At 52.0% G+C, this 14,689-nt stretch overlaps 2 protein-coding genes across 2 annotated transcripts in view; one reads left to right on the top strand and one right to left on the bottom strand.

Moving 5' to 3' along the window:
• Positions 1-14,689, bottom strand: part of cdh23 (cadherin-related 23) — a gene marked incomplete at both ends in the record, with an annotated part of 178,831 nt that overhangs the window by 34,036 nt on the left and 130,106 nt on the right. Inside the window, 11 exons of the mRNA XM_080016469.1 lie at positions 1,464-1,691; positions 2,015-2,143; positions 2,431-2,559; positions 2,807-2,956; positions 3,298-3,399; positions 3,932-4,320; positions 5,184-5,319; positions 5,445-5,593; positions 5,763-5,823; positions 13,672-13,820; positions 14,622-14,689. The exon at positions 14,622-14,689 is cut by the window's right edge and continues 46 nt beyond it. Of these exons, the coding sequence (XP_079872595.1) occupies positions 1,464-1,691; positions 2,015-2,143; positions 2,431-2,559; positions 2,807-2,956; positions 3,298-3,399; positions 3,932-4,320; positions 5,184-5,319; positions 5,445-5,593; positions 5,763-5,823; positions 13,672-13,820; positions 14,622-14,689 (1,690 nt within the window). The remainder of the gene's footprint in view (positions 1-1,463; positions 1,692-2,014; positions 2,144-2,430; positions 2,560-2,806; positions 2,957-3,297; positions 3,400-3,931; positions 4,321-5,183; positions 5,320-5,444; positions 5,594-5,762; positions 5,824-13,671; positions 13,821-14,621) is intronic.
• On the top strand, positions 9,919-12,012 carry LOC307242455 (uncharacterized protein; the record flags this gene model as incomplete). The annotated part of the gene is made up of 3 exons (XM_080016952.1): positions 9,919-9,997; positions 10,089-10,152; positions 11,511-12,012. The coding sequence occupies 3 exons, from the start codon at positions 9,919-9,921 to the stop codon at positions 12,010-12,012; spliced, it is 645 nt and encodes a 214-aa protein (XP_079873078.1).

Genomic DNA, 14,689 nt, shown 5'->3' with positions numbered 1-14,689 from the left:
CTACGGAGGGATCATCGACACCCGACCTCTCGGTGGCGCCGACCCCGTCTGCCGCCTTGACCTTGTTGATAGTGACACTTTCGGGGCCCGTCCGATCGGAACTTACTATTTGCGCCTCGGTGAAGGTGAAAAATATCATCGCCTGTTTGGGTTCAGCGCTCGGGCGGCAGCAGCTCTGTGCAGGAAGCTGTTTTTCCTTGTCATGTGTACGGCTTTATGGGGAGGGGGGCTCAAAATGGAGGATTTCAAGCCCTATTTGCCGTCTTTCTTTGGACCTCCCTCCCTCGCTCTCTCTTTCTCGCTCGTTCTGTCGTGCGCTGTCGATCTCTCCACCCCCGCAGGTGTAGTTTGCCCCGGCAGCGCTGAAGGTGCAGGATGTTTTTAGATGGAGCTCGGTGCAACGCTACGCACGTTCTGTTTTGCAGCAGCGACCCGGAGACGTAGAACCACAGAAAAAAGTCACGGCAGACAGGACAACACACAGCACCCCCCCCCCCCCAGCATTGCGGTTGTGGTCTGAACAGGAAGTAAGAATATTCTTCTTCCTCTTTCTGCAAATTTGGTTTTCCTGTTTACACACACTGTGCCACTCCCGCTGCAGTGACTAATGGCGGAAAAGTCGAGTCGAAAAACCAAACATTTCGTTGCAGAGTCTCAAGAATCAAGCGCAGATCATTCAGCCTCCTCCGCCTCAGCCTCCTCCTCCTCATTCTGGAGGCGGCAGATGATGAGTTATGTCGGCGCAAAGCGTGAACTACATCGCCCCGCGAGGTCAATACACAAAAGGGAGGTGAACCCAGTTGGGTTTCAAATAACAGGAGCAGATGGGGACGAGAGAGAGAGCGAGAGAGAGGTTTCGAGCAGCGGGGGTGAGGAGTGGCTGCAGAGGGGAGGAAGAGATGAAACCGTGCAAACACACGTCCAGCAGCAGCCTCCTCTACCGTCCTCACTAAACATCTCAAGCTCAACCTGAGCTACTGGCTCCGCTTCGGGGTTCGAGGAAAGTTCAGTGTCAAGAGACGAAAGCTCCTGTGGGCGTCGTAGGGCGCCATCTCGAGGGGGGCGGCAAATTATAGCGGCCAGAAAAAAACCCAAAAACCCTCATCAGTGAGGGAACATAGGCTGATTTCGGGCCCAGGTCGCTGCAGGGGTTTGGCCTATTATGGTACCTCTTATCTGGTTGAGCAGGACTTTCTCCGTCGACAGTTATCCTGGAGTGGCAAAATGACTAGTGTGTTTTAGTATTTAGTCTAGCATGTGTTTCTCATTTCACATGGTGGAAGAAATGAAATTTAGTACTCAGTACCAGATCAAATAAATTAGCACTAAGTAGCACTTATCTGCAAGACGTTGCTGATGATGATCGTAATGTACAGTTATGAACGATGGGAACCAACATTTTACTAAACGTGTTAAATTCAGCGTGCGCTGGGTAATTGTGGCGCGGTTTTGCCGCCTCTCACCGACAGGGTGGGCGTGCCGTCGTCCTCCACAGTGACCGTCAGCTGGTACTCCTGCTGCCGCTCCCGGTCGGGCGGGGCCGGCCGCGTCACCATCTCCCCCGTCATGCGGTCCATGCGGAAGGTCAGGTCCTGGTTGCCGGCAGTGATGTAGTAGAACAGCATGGCGTTGGGTCCGATGTCGCGGTCGGTGGCCGACACGCGCAGGACGGACGTACCTCCGCCCACGTTCTTCAAAACGAACGTGAGCATGCGCACACGCACACACACACACGTGCAAGAGCAACACATACAAGAAGAGTGGCAAATCACTGAGCTTGGTTGAAAAAAAAAGCCTTTGCGTACACGTGTATGTTGTTGGTAATAAGAGGCAGGTCATATTCGGGTGGAGGAAGTAGAAGTCCTGCCATGCTGATGCTCCACCCCGAGCACTGAGCCAGCTGCTTTACAGTACTACTTCTTGGTTTTGTCAATTAGCTAACCTAGACAGCTGGTGTGTGGTGTGTGTGTGTGTGTGTGTGTGTGTGTGTGCGAGCGAGCGAGCGACTCCCTACCTCGCTTACGCTGACATTGTAGCCTCTCCTGCTCTCGATGACGGGTGCGTTGTCGTTCACATCGAGGATGTTGACGACGAGGGAGAGATCAGTGTGTCTGGGAGGGGAACCGTCGTCTGTGGCGCGAACCTAAGCCGACAGAGACGCACGCTCAGCACGCTCAGCACGCTCAGCACGGCCTCAGAATACATTCTTAATCAAAATAATCGTAATTATCTCATAAAGCAGTCAGATTGTTTTTCTTAAATTGAGGGAATGCTTTCAGAGTGGAGAGGATAAGATGGTACAAAATCATTTGGAGAGATTTATTTCCAATTTTTGTTCTCAAATTAACAATTCATTTTCTTCCCACACGGTAAGACATGTTTTCTAACGCGGCCGGGGCCCGGTCGATAAGTCAGAAAAGAAAAGCCGACCCTGAGGAGGTAGCGGTCCACCGACTCCCTGTCCAGGGGAGCGTTGACATAGACTTCCCCGTAGGTGTGGTTCACCGTCTTAATCTCGAACACATCCTGCATGTTCCCAGCCGCCAAGGAGAAGGTCACCTGAGGGACGGGGGCAGAAACATACTCAGGGTTAAAGGATGTGTTCGTCCGACCCGGGTCTCGCCGTGCTTCAGCGCCGTCCGAGGGGGGAAAACCTTCGGGAAGCTCACCAGTAACACCAGTTTTGCCATAGTCGTGTATGAAACAAACAGTGAAACTGAAGGTGGCAAATGAACCTTACCCCACCTCTGTTCTCCGGCTCATTGTGGCTGTGGTTCTGGGAACACAGGGTTAAAGTCCTCCTCACCGTTCCGTTTTTCCCGGCGTCCTTGTCTCTCCCCAGCACGGTCGCCACCTTCTCCCCGATGGGCGTGTTCTCCGGGACGCTCACCGACGTGTCGGACGTGATGTCGAACTCCGGACTGTTGTCGTTGTCGTCCAGGATGGTGATCGACACCTGCGGGAAAAGGCAAGAAACGCACGGAGGATTCAGCGCGCGCCGGAGGAACGGGCCCAACACTTACCTCTGAGCGCGGGAACACGTCCGCCACGTCCAGGCGCCTCAACCAAAAGTGGACGGGTCTATCTATTCACACTATCACTATCACACTATCTATTCAGTCGGCTAAAGCCGAGGCAGAGCGAGCCTCACCTTCTGCGGTTCCGAGGAAAGGTGGCAAGGAATGGAAAGAGGACGGAGTTAGCTTTTCCACAAACACAAACAGACGGGTTCACAGCTCAGGATTAAGCGGCGGAACAGGAATGGAGGAAAAGCTCCCGGACGCCGAGCGCCATTACCACGGTGGAGTCCTTCCTTGGGCCGCCGTCGTCGGCCACCACCGTCAGGGTGTAGAGGTCGCCCTTCTCCCGGTCCAGCAGGCCCGTCACCGTGATACGACCCTGAGGTGGGAGGGGAGAAGCCGGACACCAGAGTCAACGCTCCACCGTAACCGCGGACGCCCCTTCGCCGTCGTTGAGGTGCAGAGAGTGGCGATGGAGGACGTGGAAAGCAAAACAAAAGCCCTTTTCACTGATGATATCCTTGCTTATTTTCTGGGAGCCATGCGCAAGTGCCACTACAAATACTGACGTTTTGACTGAAGTGCTGTACTCCGTACGCACCTGAATATTTATCCGAATGAAGAACAAAAGTCGTCGGGCGGCGACAAGTTTGGTCCAAAACACATCAAGCATGATCATACAATAGGAAGGCATTGACCTAGAACAATTTTTCCTCAAGTACGAGTTTTATACAAGTTTTAGCTTGGACTTCACCCTGAAACACCTGATTCGATGAGGGGCTACGCATTCTCCAGGAGCGTGATGGAGTCAGGTGAGCAAGGGGCAGAGTCGGAGCTAAAAGTGGCAGGACATGAAGGTATTTGAGGACTGGGCAAGCGCTAACTTAGAAAAAAAACCCGCTCGGACTCACGGTGACGCTGTCGATCCGGAACAGGGCCAGCGCGGCCGGCGAGGTGTCCGGGTCGAAGCGGTAGCTCAGCTGGGTGAGGTTGTCGGCCGACTGCGCCTTCACCTGCACCACCTCGGTCCCGGTGGCAACGTTCTCCCGGAGCGCCGCCTCGTAGCCGGTGGAGAAGAAGGCCACGGCCTCGTCCAGCTCATTCAGCAGGGCCACGTAGACGGTGCAGTAGCCCCGGTGGAAGGGCGGCGCCTGGTCGGTGGCCGACACGTTCATCACGTAGGCGGTCTTCTCCTCGTAGTCCAGGTGGTCCACCGTGGTCACCAGGCCCGTGCTGAGGTCCACCTCGAATTTGGCGTCCGAGCCCGACACGATGGCGTAGGCTACGGCCCCTCCGTCCCCTGGTGGCAGAGGGGGGACGGGCGCGTTAAGGAAGCGGTGTCGCCGTGCAAACTGAAGTGCCAACCTCAAGGTCAAGAAGGTCAAGACGATGCATGCGAGTGAGGCGGCCACAGTGGGAACAACCGGGACAGTCATGATGAATTGCACAGCACTGGAAATTTGGTGCATTTCAAAAAGATATATATATTTTGCGTTCCACTCAAAATGGACGCACGACCACAGTTCGACGACCTCAGTAGTTTGAAACACGGTGCAGCTTTGGTCCCTCAGGCAACTGAAAAACCTGTTTATTCAGTTAAAAGTCCACCTCAAATGACTCATTTTAGGACTTAGAGTTAAACATGTCAAGCTCACAAAGAGTGACTTGTGATGGATTTGAGCTGGTGCTGCCCACACTGTGAGATAAAGACGACGTGTCACACTTCTTTCCACCGACTCCAACTTTCCTTTGTTGCTGTGAACATCGCCACTACGAGTCATATCTCGTTTTTGGCTCGAGAAAAGGGATGTTCAGAGCTGCGGCGTGACTTTCGGGAAGGTGTGTCACAGCGACTACGCCGAAGGAGTCGGATGAGAAGTGGCCCACGGGGGGCCCACTTGTGAGCTCCACTTGAACGCTTTCGGGAAGTCCCGACTCCAGGTTCTTTAAAACAAGAACCGTGAGAGAAACATGGAACTCTGGTCTCCCTCAGAGACCACGGCTCCACACCGAGGGATGCCGGAGGTAAGAAAGACGGAGGTAGGCGCCATCTTGCCATTCGCCGTAACCCGACAGTTCTCGGCAGCCTTGGCCACGACAAGCGCTTCGGGACGTAACGACAACTGCTCGCGGTCCGACTCGGTGGACAAAAGGGACACGCACCGGTATCGGGGTCGGTGGCGCGCACCACGATAACAGACGTGCCGATGCCTGCGGTCTCCCTCAGGCCAAGCCTGTTGTACTGCTGCTGGGTGAACACCGGCTCCTCGTCGTTGACGTCCTCCACGTACACAATCACCTGCGGGACACACACACACACACACACACACACACACACACACACACACACACACACACACCGTTTTGATACCTAGAACCCCGGTGTTGCTTCTTGGAATTTACTTTTCTCCTCAAACTCCTCACCCGTACGGCGCTCCTCATTTTGCCCTGGTCGCTGTTGTAGGCCTCCACCTCCAGCACGTGGGAGCTGTTAGTTTCTCTGTCCAGAGCCCTGGAGCCGCGGGTCACCAGCCCAGTCTGCTCGCTGATGCCGAACCGAGCGTCCCTGTTCCCTGGACGCCCACAGAGGTTTGTCTTGTTTGACGTCCACATCCATAGAGAGCAGTTCAACTTACCCTCTCACCCTCTGATCTGATCTGATCTTTTATTAGTAAAATTCACGAGAACATAATCAAGCACATGTACTTCAGTCCAGTGTACACATGGAGGAGCAGCATTTACCAGATTTGATTCTGTATAAGACCCTTCCGTTCTCTCCCTGGTCTGCATCCACCGCCTGCACCTGCAGCGACAAACAGAGAGGCAAACTCATGAATACGTTAATAAAGTAAATATAAAGTTGGATTATAAAGCCAAGATGCAGGATGGATGTGTGGCTTAGTTGTGGGAGGTTCATAGTATTTTTCCACCGCACAACTTCAAATGTGTCAAATGAGTCAAACGAGGGAGTCATACTAGGAGAGAGAGAGAGAGAGAGAGAGAATACCAATCCTTTTGGCTAGTGTGTGTTGGGAGAGAAGAGAAGGATGGAGCAATAATCTTGATGGCTTAGGCCTGATGAGAGAGAGAGAGAGAGAGAGAGAGAGAGAGAAAGAGGTATATGTATATATGTAGTTGACACGATGTGCATTTGTTTCAGTCCAGAAACGATAAAGAAACATGAAAAAAGCAATTATTATCATTCAAATTGTGAAAAATGGAAAAACATCATGTGAACTAAAACAATGAATAATTACATTTGTTGTACATTTGTTGTACATTTGTTGTACATTTGTTGTACATTTCAATCAAACTAGTGAATGTCCTCTGGTGCAACTTGTCCAGAAAATGTTTGGGGAACTTTGAACATTTATATAAAACATATATAAAACATAAATAATTCTAATTATCATCCCTGATCATATGCATTATTTCCCAAATGTGTAATTATAGTTTTTTATATTTTTTATATATAGGTTTTTATCCCTGAGTAATCTTCATTTTTCACTTTTCCAGCATCACCACTGGAGGGGGCTATAAAAACACGCGGTCATCAGGATGTTCCTCAAAGTTGTTATAATCCTATTTAACTGAAGTGCAATGCTTCAGGAGGTAGAATGGGGGGCTTTGAAATATGAAGAATCACCTTTTATGTGGAAATAGATTTTATTCTTTTCTCATATTTTCAAAAACTTTCATGTCACACCGGAGGACAAATTTGAGGTTGAGTTGAGTTGAGATCGAAAATGCACCACGAATATATATAAGTGAAAAAGCAAAAAACCCCACATACGTGTTTCAATAGTTTAGACTCTTTGATATGCAACCATATGACTTTTATGAAGAAAAAAAACTACAAAAAACCACCCCATACATCAACTACCCATATATATATATATGACCAGTATAAACATACATTTATACATAAACATATATATACAGTATATACATATACATATATATAAATAAACAAATAATAAATAAATAAATATATATATGTATGTTTTTGTATGTTTATGTATATACATACAGTATATGTATATATATATATATATATATATGCATCTATATATATATATGTATATATATATATACACACTGTATATGTATGTATATATATGGATGTATGTATATGTTTTATATATATATATATATATATATATATATATATATATAAATGTGGTTGACATATGGGGTGATTTTATTTTTTTTTCTTTCTTCATGAAAGTCATATGTGTATTTATGTATATATGCATATAAATGTTTATTTATGTATATGTATGTATATGTATATATTCATGTTTGTGTGTATATATATATATAAAAATGGCTGTGACTGTGGTGGCTTTATTAGAGTGAAAACCCTGACCTCCCTCTATACCATCACACCCCTCCCCAGCCTCCCTCCTTCCTTCCTCTCTTTGTGGCAGGCAGCCAGCAGCAGCCAACACACAGTCGGAACACAGACAGCATGGCTCCGCAGCTCACACGCAGATAAATAGCCGATCACGCCGGGCCGGCGGTGAATGAGCCGTGGCATAAAGGCAGACTTCCAGAGGAGCGGGGGGGTTTTGGCGCAGGACACGGAGCTCCAGCCCTGACCCTTGAAGCCCTGTGGGCAGCGCAGACAAAGCTGCAAAGGGCCCCGCCGAGGGCCCCGCCGAGCACATGCCCGCAGGGGGCCGGCACGCTCACAGATGCGGGCAGGTGCTGTGTGAGCTTGTCTAGGGTCCCACACACACACACACACGCATGTAAGAAACACAGACATAGACGTAGATACAGAAGCACAGGCCGGCGCACACATGCGCAGAGTCCTGCAAACACATCCACAGAGCACGCCAAGGAAAAAAAAAAAAACCCCTCCCAGGCTGCGGCCCCCCTCTCTGCTCACACTCTCTGGCAAGAGGGGGCCCAACTTCAGTCTCATTAGCTTTATAAAGAGATGTGGAGAGGAGAGCAGAGAAAGGAGAGGAGCAGGGAGGGGGAGATGGGGGAGAAGGAGGAGGCGTGTGTGTGTGTGTGTGTGTGTGTGTGTGTGTGTGTGTGTGTGTGTGTGTGTGTGTGTGTGTGTGTGTGTGTGTGTGTGTGTGTGTTTGGGGGGGGGGGGGTGAGATTCGGTGAGTGATGAATAGGGTATTACACAGTGGACTGCACCACTTAGGGCCGTAAAAAAGGGGTTTCAGAACAGGAACCAGGCTGGGGGACCACATCGGCGGTGGCTGTAGCCGCGAACGCGCTTGTGTGGAGCGTTTGTGGCGCTTGCAGATCGGGCGCCTCGGAAAGCCCTCTGGTCCCGTCGGCGTCCCCGCAAGATTTGAAAGCGGCCGGCAAATGCGCTGCAGAAAATGTGAACGCGATGCTTCCATCCCCTCGGCCCTCGCCCCCCCCCACACACACACACACACACTCTCCCTCTGTTCCCAACCCCGCTCTTCCCTCACACTGTGTGAGAGCGACAGCGTGAGCGGTAACAAAAAGGAACGTGTGTGTGCGAAGCCAGGGAACAAGTCTGAGCCACAGTTACTGGAAGGAGGACGGCTGTGAGGTCCCTCAAGGCGTGGTAGTGAGTATCCGTCCGTTGAGCCACTTCTTTACGATCAGTGAAACGGGGGAAAAAAAAAACAAAAGGACAAAAAAAACCTCACGTGACAGATGATATGAACGCTGGGAGTGATGCCTGGTCGCAGCGGGGACTAACCTTCAACCAGGCCTCAAGGAACAAGGCAAACCCACTCCCTCCGCTCTCCCTTGACGGCGGTCGTGGCGGTTTGAATCGGGTCGTGGCGGTTTGAATACGGTCGCGGCGGTTTGAATCGGGTCGTGGTGGTTTGAATCGGGTCGTGGCGGTTTGAATCGGGTCGTGGCGGTTTGAATCGGTTCGTGGTGGTTTGAATCCGGTCGTGGCGGTTTGAATCGGGTCGTGGCGGTTTGAATCGGGTCGTGGCGGTTTGAATCGGGTCGTGGCGGTTTGAATCGGGTCACGGCGGTTTGAACCCGGTCGCGGCGGTTCGAATATGGTCGCGGCGGTTCGAATCCGGTCGTGGCGGTTTGAACCCGGTCGCGGCGGTTTGAACCCGGTCGCGGCGGTTCGAATATGGTCGCGGCGGTTTGAATCCGGTCGTGGCGGTTTGAATCCGTTCGCGGCGGTTTGAATCGGGTTGTGGCGGTTTGAATCCGGTCGCGGCGGTTTGAATCCGGTCGTGGCGGTTTGAATCGGGTCGTGGCGGTTTGAATCGGGTCGTGGCGGTTTGAATACGGTCGTGGCGGTTTGAATCCGGTCGTGGCGGTTTGAACCCGGTCGCGGCGGTTTGAATCCGGTCGCGGCGGTTTGAATCGGGTCGCGGCGGTTTGAATAGGGTCGTGGCGGTTTGAATCCGGTCGCGGCGGTTTGAATCCGGTCGTGGCGGTTTGAATCCGGTCGTGGCGGTTTGAACCCGGTCGCGGCGGTTCGAATATGGTCGTGGCGGTTTGAATCCGTTCGCGGCGGTTTGAATCGGGTTGTGGCGGTTTGAATCCGGTCGCGGCGGTTTGAATCCGGTCGTGGCGGTTTGAATCGGGTCGTGGCGGTTTGAATAGGGTCATGGCGGTTTGAATACGGTCGTGGCGGTTTGAATCCGGTCGTGGCGGTTTGAACCCGGTCGCGGCGGTTTGAATACGGTCGCGGCGGTTTGAATCGGGTCGTGGCGGTTTGAATACGGTCGCGGCGGTTTGAATACGGTCGCGGCGGTTTGAATCGGGTCGTGGCGGTTTGAAAACGGTCGCGGCGGTTTGAATACGGTCGCGGCGGTTTGAATCGGGTCGCGGCGGTTTGAATCCTGTCACGGCGGTTTGAACACGGTCGCGGCGGTTTGAATCATGTCGCGGCGGTTTGAACACGGTCGCGGCGGTTTGAATCATGTCGCGGCGGTTTGAATCCGGTCGCGGCGGTTTGAATCCGGTCGATGCGTCGGACTCGGTGCGCCCGTTCAGCGGATGTGAACGCAGAGGCTGTGATCGGGTTTCTCGGACCTACGATGGGGTTGTTTTTCTCCTCGGGCTCTCACGCCGCCCGTTTCGGTCGTGCAGCTTCCAACCGGCAACGCGCCGGAACCAACGTGGCGCTTGGGGCGCGCGGATCAAAGTGCAAAAGGTATTCGCTGAAAACGACACGTGTAACTAAGACGAGAGACGTGCACAGAGGCTTCAGCGTCTGCAGCGTTACAGCGAGAACCTGCTGCAGAGCAGTAAGTTCATCGGTCATGAACAGCACAACGTTGTGAATGTCGGGAACTAACGTTCACATTTTCAATACAGATCCACCGACATCATTACCTCAAAGTTCATTTCCCGCTTTAAAATAAAGAACCTCTCTCTCCAGTTTAAAAACAGCATTTTCCCTGACGGTTCGAAAACTTGATGACTCTCGGCTCGGGGACCCCCAACAGACGGGCGGTCCGGTTGCGGACCCTCGGCGCGCGCCGCGGAACGACCCCTGTCCTCGGTGCGGTCCGGCGCTGCGGTTTCTGAACATGTCGAAGCGTCCGACGCCGGGGCGCTGAGCGGGCGGCGGAGGAGCCGGACTGAAAGGTTGCTGAGCCGGCAGCGGGAGGGGGGGGTAGCCCAAGCCGCGGATGCGTGCGGAGCCCCTCGCGGCTCCCCGGCCGTGTTTAAAGGTGCCGCTGCGACCACGTGCGGCCGCTGTGCACTAGCGAGCGGATTAGTGCGCTTGCTGGCGCTCGCGTGTCCCGCCCGGTGCCGGCTAACGACCCGGCCGCCCGACGGCTCCGCCGCACTCCGCTGGCCTTTTCGCGGCTTTCCTGGCATTTTGGTCTTAAAAATAATTTCACGTCCCAATGTGTTTCCCTTAAACCGATAAGCCGTGCTTTGTCTCCGCCGAATTAAGGACGGTGACATTTACAAATGTTACTACACCGAGGAGGGGGGGTTGGGGGATAATTGGGGACCTGGGTTGGAGGAGGTGGCTGCCGAACGTTTCATGAGGAGTTTTTTAATAAGGCCAATTTGTATTTCATTGATGAAAGCCTGTCAAGCATTCACAGTTTCGCAGTCATTGATTTAATAGCTACATAATTGCTGCAAATGCCAACTACTCCATGCATGTGCCTGTATGTGTATGTGTGTGTGTGAGAGTGTGTGTGTGTGTGTGTGTGCGGGAACACACTCAATCAGGTCCTTTGGGTGTTATCGCAATAAACCAAAAGCTCTGATTGGTGCTGACCACACACTCGCATTCCCTGTGTGTGTGTGTGTGTGTGTGTGTGTGTGTGTGTGTGTGTGCGTATACGCACACACCTTCACACCAGATGAGCTTGACCACACACTCGCATTCCCTGTGTGTGTGTGTGTGTGTGTGTGTGTGTGTGTGTGTGTGTGTGTGTGTGTGTGTGTGTGTGTGTGTGCGTATACGCACACACCTTCACACCAGATGAGCTTGACAGCCACGCGGTACAATCTGATGTTTCCCTCGCGGTGTGTTTTCTTTCTCAGGCCCCAAGACAACATGAACACCACGGTTCCAGGGTTCTCCTCCTTCTCACCCACCCAAACCTCCAAAATGTCCGACCCGGCCGCCACCCTCCGCCCCTCCTCCGTCCCGGAGCGCCCGGACGGCCACGACCCACAGTTCACCATCATGGTGGTGCTGGGCCTGGCGCTCCTCCTGGCCGGCGTGGCGGCCTTCCTGGCGGCGCGCCGTGGCTCCGCGCGGGAGGACGGGGGCTCAGAGGTGGGCTGCGGCCCCGGGAGCGGCCTGGCCCGTGGGGGCGGGGCCCTGTCCAGCGAGCCCCAGCTCAAGGTGTGGAAGCGGCTGGGCTCCTACCGCCGCTCGTACAACATCTCCTTCAGGCGACCCGCCCAGCGCCGGCCGCGGGATTGCGAGCCCGCCCAGGGCCCGGCGCGGTCCCCGGCGGCGCAGACGCTGCAGACGGAGGGCAGCGCCGAGCCGCAGCTCACCGCGCCCTGTCTGTTCGACTACGTCACGGAGATCTGAGCTGCGGCCTATTGACTGGCCTCCTCTGCACCTTCGCCAACTCACTTTTGGACTTTGGACGACGAGCGCTAAGCCTTCGATTACCGACGCCGTGCTCCTGTTGCCCCTCGGTATTGCCTGGAAAATTGCGCGGTTTACCACCGGGGCCCCGTTCGCACGGGGACGCAAGATTCATTCGCGTGTCTTTGCAAAGCGGGCGGCGCCGGCGCTCAAGCATTTTAGTTAGTCAGCACGTGAGGAAGGTAGAACTGCAAACAAAACAAACACAGGAGACATAACGACATCACTTCGTCGGCGTGACGCCGGGCTTCACAGCTTTCAAGACGACAGAGCATTTGGAAATAATTCTCAGAATTTATTTTTTTTATATATTTTTTCTTTGTTTGTTTTGTAACGTCTTAGGAAGAATTACCTGTGAACGGTGTCTCACACGGGTCAGACCTCACCTAAACCTCGCTCTACACGGAGACGAGCGCCGATATAACTGACAGGAACCCGCGGCTTTGTTGCGATTGTTGCGATTTTTGCGAGAAAGTTGTTTGTGGGTTTTGTCGGGTTTTGTCTGTAGTTGTGTTGTGCTTCGAGGAAATAAAAGCGCATCTGACGGAGCCTTTGATTCCTCCTGTGGTTTCCTGCTGTGTAGGCTGCAGTGCTGGAGTGGGTTGAACTACACGGTCTCCGTCGCGTCCTCTCAAAACAGCGAGGTTCGGTCGGCAAACAAGCAATTATTTCCGACGAGTTGAAGGCCTCGTTCTGCGGCCCCGTCCGCACGCCGGCGAGCGCCGCGGGTGTGGTTCAGAGACGCTTTCGTACTCGCATGTTTTTAGTGTGTAACCTTACACGTCCACTGGGGGTGCGGCGTCACATTCCAACATAACCGCAATGTGGCGAAGACTTAGACGAAATGCGTTTTGAGGGTTTTTTGTTTTCCCCCCAAAAATATGGACCTGCAAATAGAAATCGCCGTTTGAACCTCGTCCGCCAGGCGCGCTTCCATCTGCTACATTTTCTTTTCCATTTCGAACCCGCCTCCCGACAGGAAGTTGAACGATTCCCCCAATCGCCGTGTTTAACGTGCAGGACCGCACAATCATTTTAATGTTGTATACAATTGTAATGTTATATATAATTTTAATGTTATATACAACCAACGTGCTTCTCACAAAGATTGAAGCACACCATCTAATTTGGCATCGCTTACAGTAATTCCAGGCTTCTGATTGGTTGAGAGTGTAGAACATAGAAACAATGTACACGGTGCTTTGGCTGGCAGAACCAACTAGACTGCACAAGATATGTAAAGACAAATGGATGATGCATCAAAAAGCGAAGGCTCTTCCATCATTTTGGCTGTTGTACCCTGGGCCGGCCCGTAGCATAAGCAATCTATGAGGTTGTTTAGGGCCACAACCGCGAGGGAGGGGGCGGGGGCACGATCAACCCCCCCCGTTCCTCCAAACAAACCCAAAATAAGCTGTGTGTTGTTATTTTAGATCATGTATTTATGTTCCTCAGTTTCCTACTTGGAAGAAAAAAAAATGCACCGTGCGATACGTGCCCCCCGCGCTCCACCGCCTAGGGCAACATTAAATCAGGGGCCGGCCCTGGTTGCTGCCACATTTAAAGCTGAATGGTTGTCGTCATTGGAGGAGGTTTCACCTGGAGGACGCTGGCTCCTCTGGGCACGCTCTCCAGGACGCTGGTCTCATAGCTGCTCTGGAGGAAGATGGGTCTGTTGTCGTTGACGTCCTGCACCTCCACAAACACGGTAGCTGTGCCTGTTCTCCGGCTGCCCGCCGGGCCGTTATCTGGAGCAGATCAAACAGATGAATGTATCACGTAAGAATCACAATCACAATGACTTCATTTTGCCAGGTGCATTCACATGTAGTGGGAATTTATCATTGTGATTATTGGTGCTTGCCTACGGACGATTAGCATGACAAAAAAAAGCAGTCTGAGAAAATAAATTAAATTATAGAATAAGAAATTTACTACAAATTACAATATAATTGCCAAATTTACACAAACAGTCAAAAAGAAAAAAAAAAAAAAAGAAATCAAGAATAGTCAAATATTTAAGCAGCAAAGACAGAAAAACACACTGCAGTTCACAGCCTTCACCTTAAATGTACAGGTACGGGAATTGATGGTAAATGTTAAACCGCTATGAGTGCTTACTATTTAGTGTTATCACAAAACAATCTGAAACTCTAATCAAATAATTTCTCCTGTACTAATGTAAAGAGTTTGCATTAGTTCAACTTCATTTTATAGTCGGGCAACCGTATGGTTTCCAAAACAGGAAAACCTCAGTTTTTCTCCCTTACTTTCGAAAGGGAAGGCAACCCTCTGAAATCAGTGCAGATTGTGTTCCCTCCTTCCTCTTACGTGAAAATTGTGCACCCCCCCCCCCCCCCGACCATCTTTTGCAAAGGCTCAAAGTAGCTGCTTTGAAAACGAGAAAACAAAATGTTTGGGGGTGTGAAAACCAGGTCAAATAATAATAGCTTTTCAAAGAAACTCTGAAAGAAGCCGTCTCTCTTCCTTTTTTCTCCTTCTTTAAAAACAAGACGGATAGAAACAGGTGGTTGTCTGACGTGACTCACCGATGGCCTCCACCACCAGAGTGTACGCCGCCTGAGCCTCCCTGTCCAGACCCACCACGGTGCGAACC

The sequence above is a fragment of the Zeus faber genome, assembly GCF_960531495.2.
Source record: "Zeus faber genome assembly, chromosome: 16".
In the NCBI taxonomy this organism is placed as follows: Eukaryota; Metazoa; Chordata; class Actinopteri; order Zeiformes; family Zeidae; genus Zeus; species Zeus faber.
Note: the sequence above shows the minus strand (reverse complement) of the source record. Positions and strands in the feature narration are given on the sequence as shown.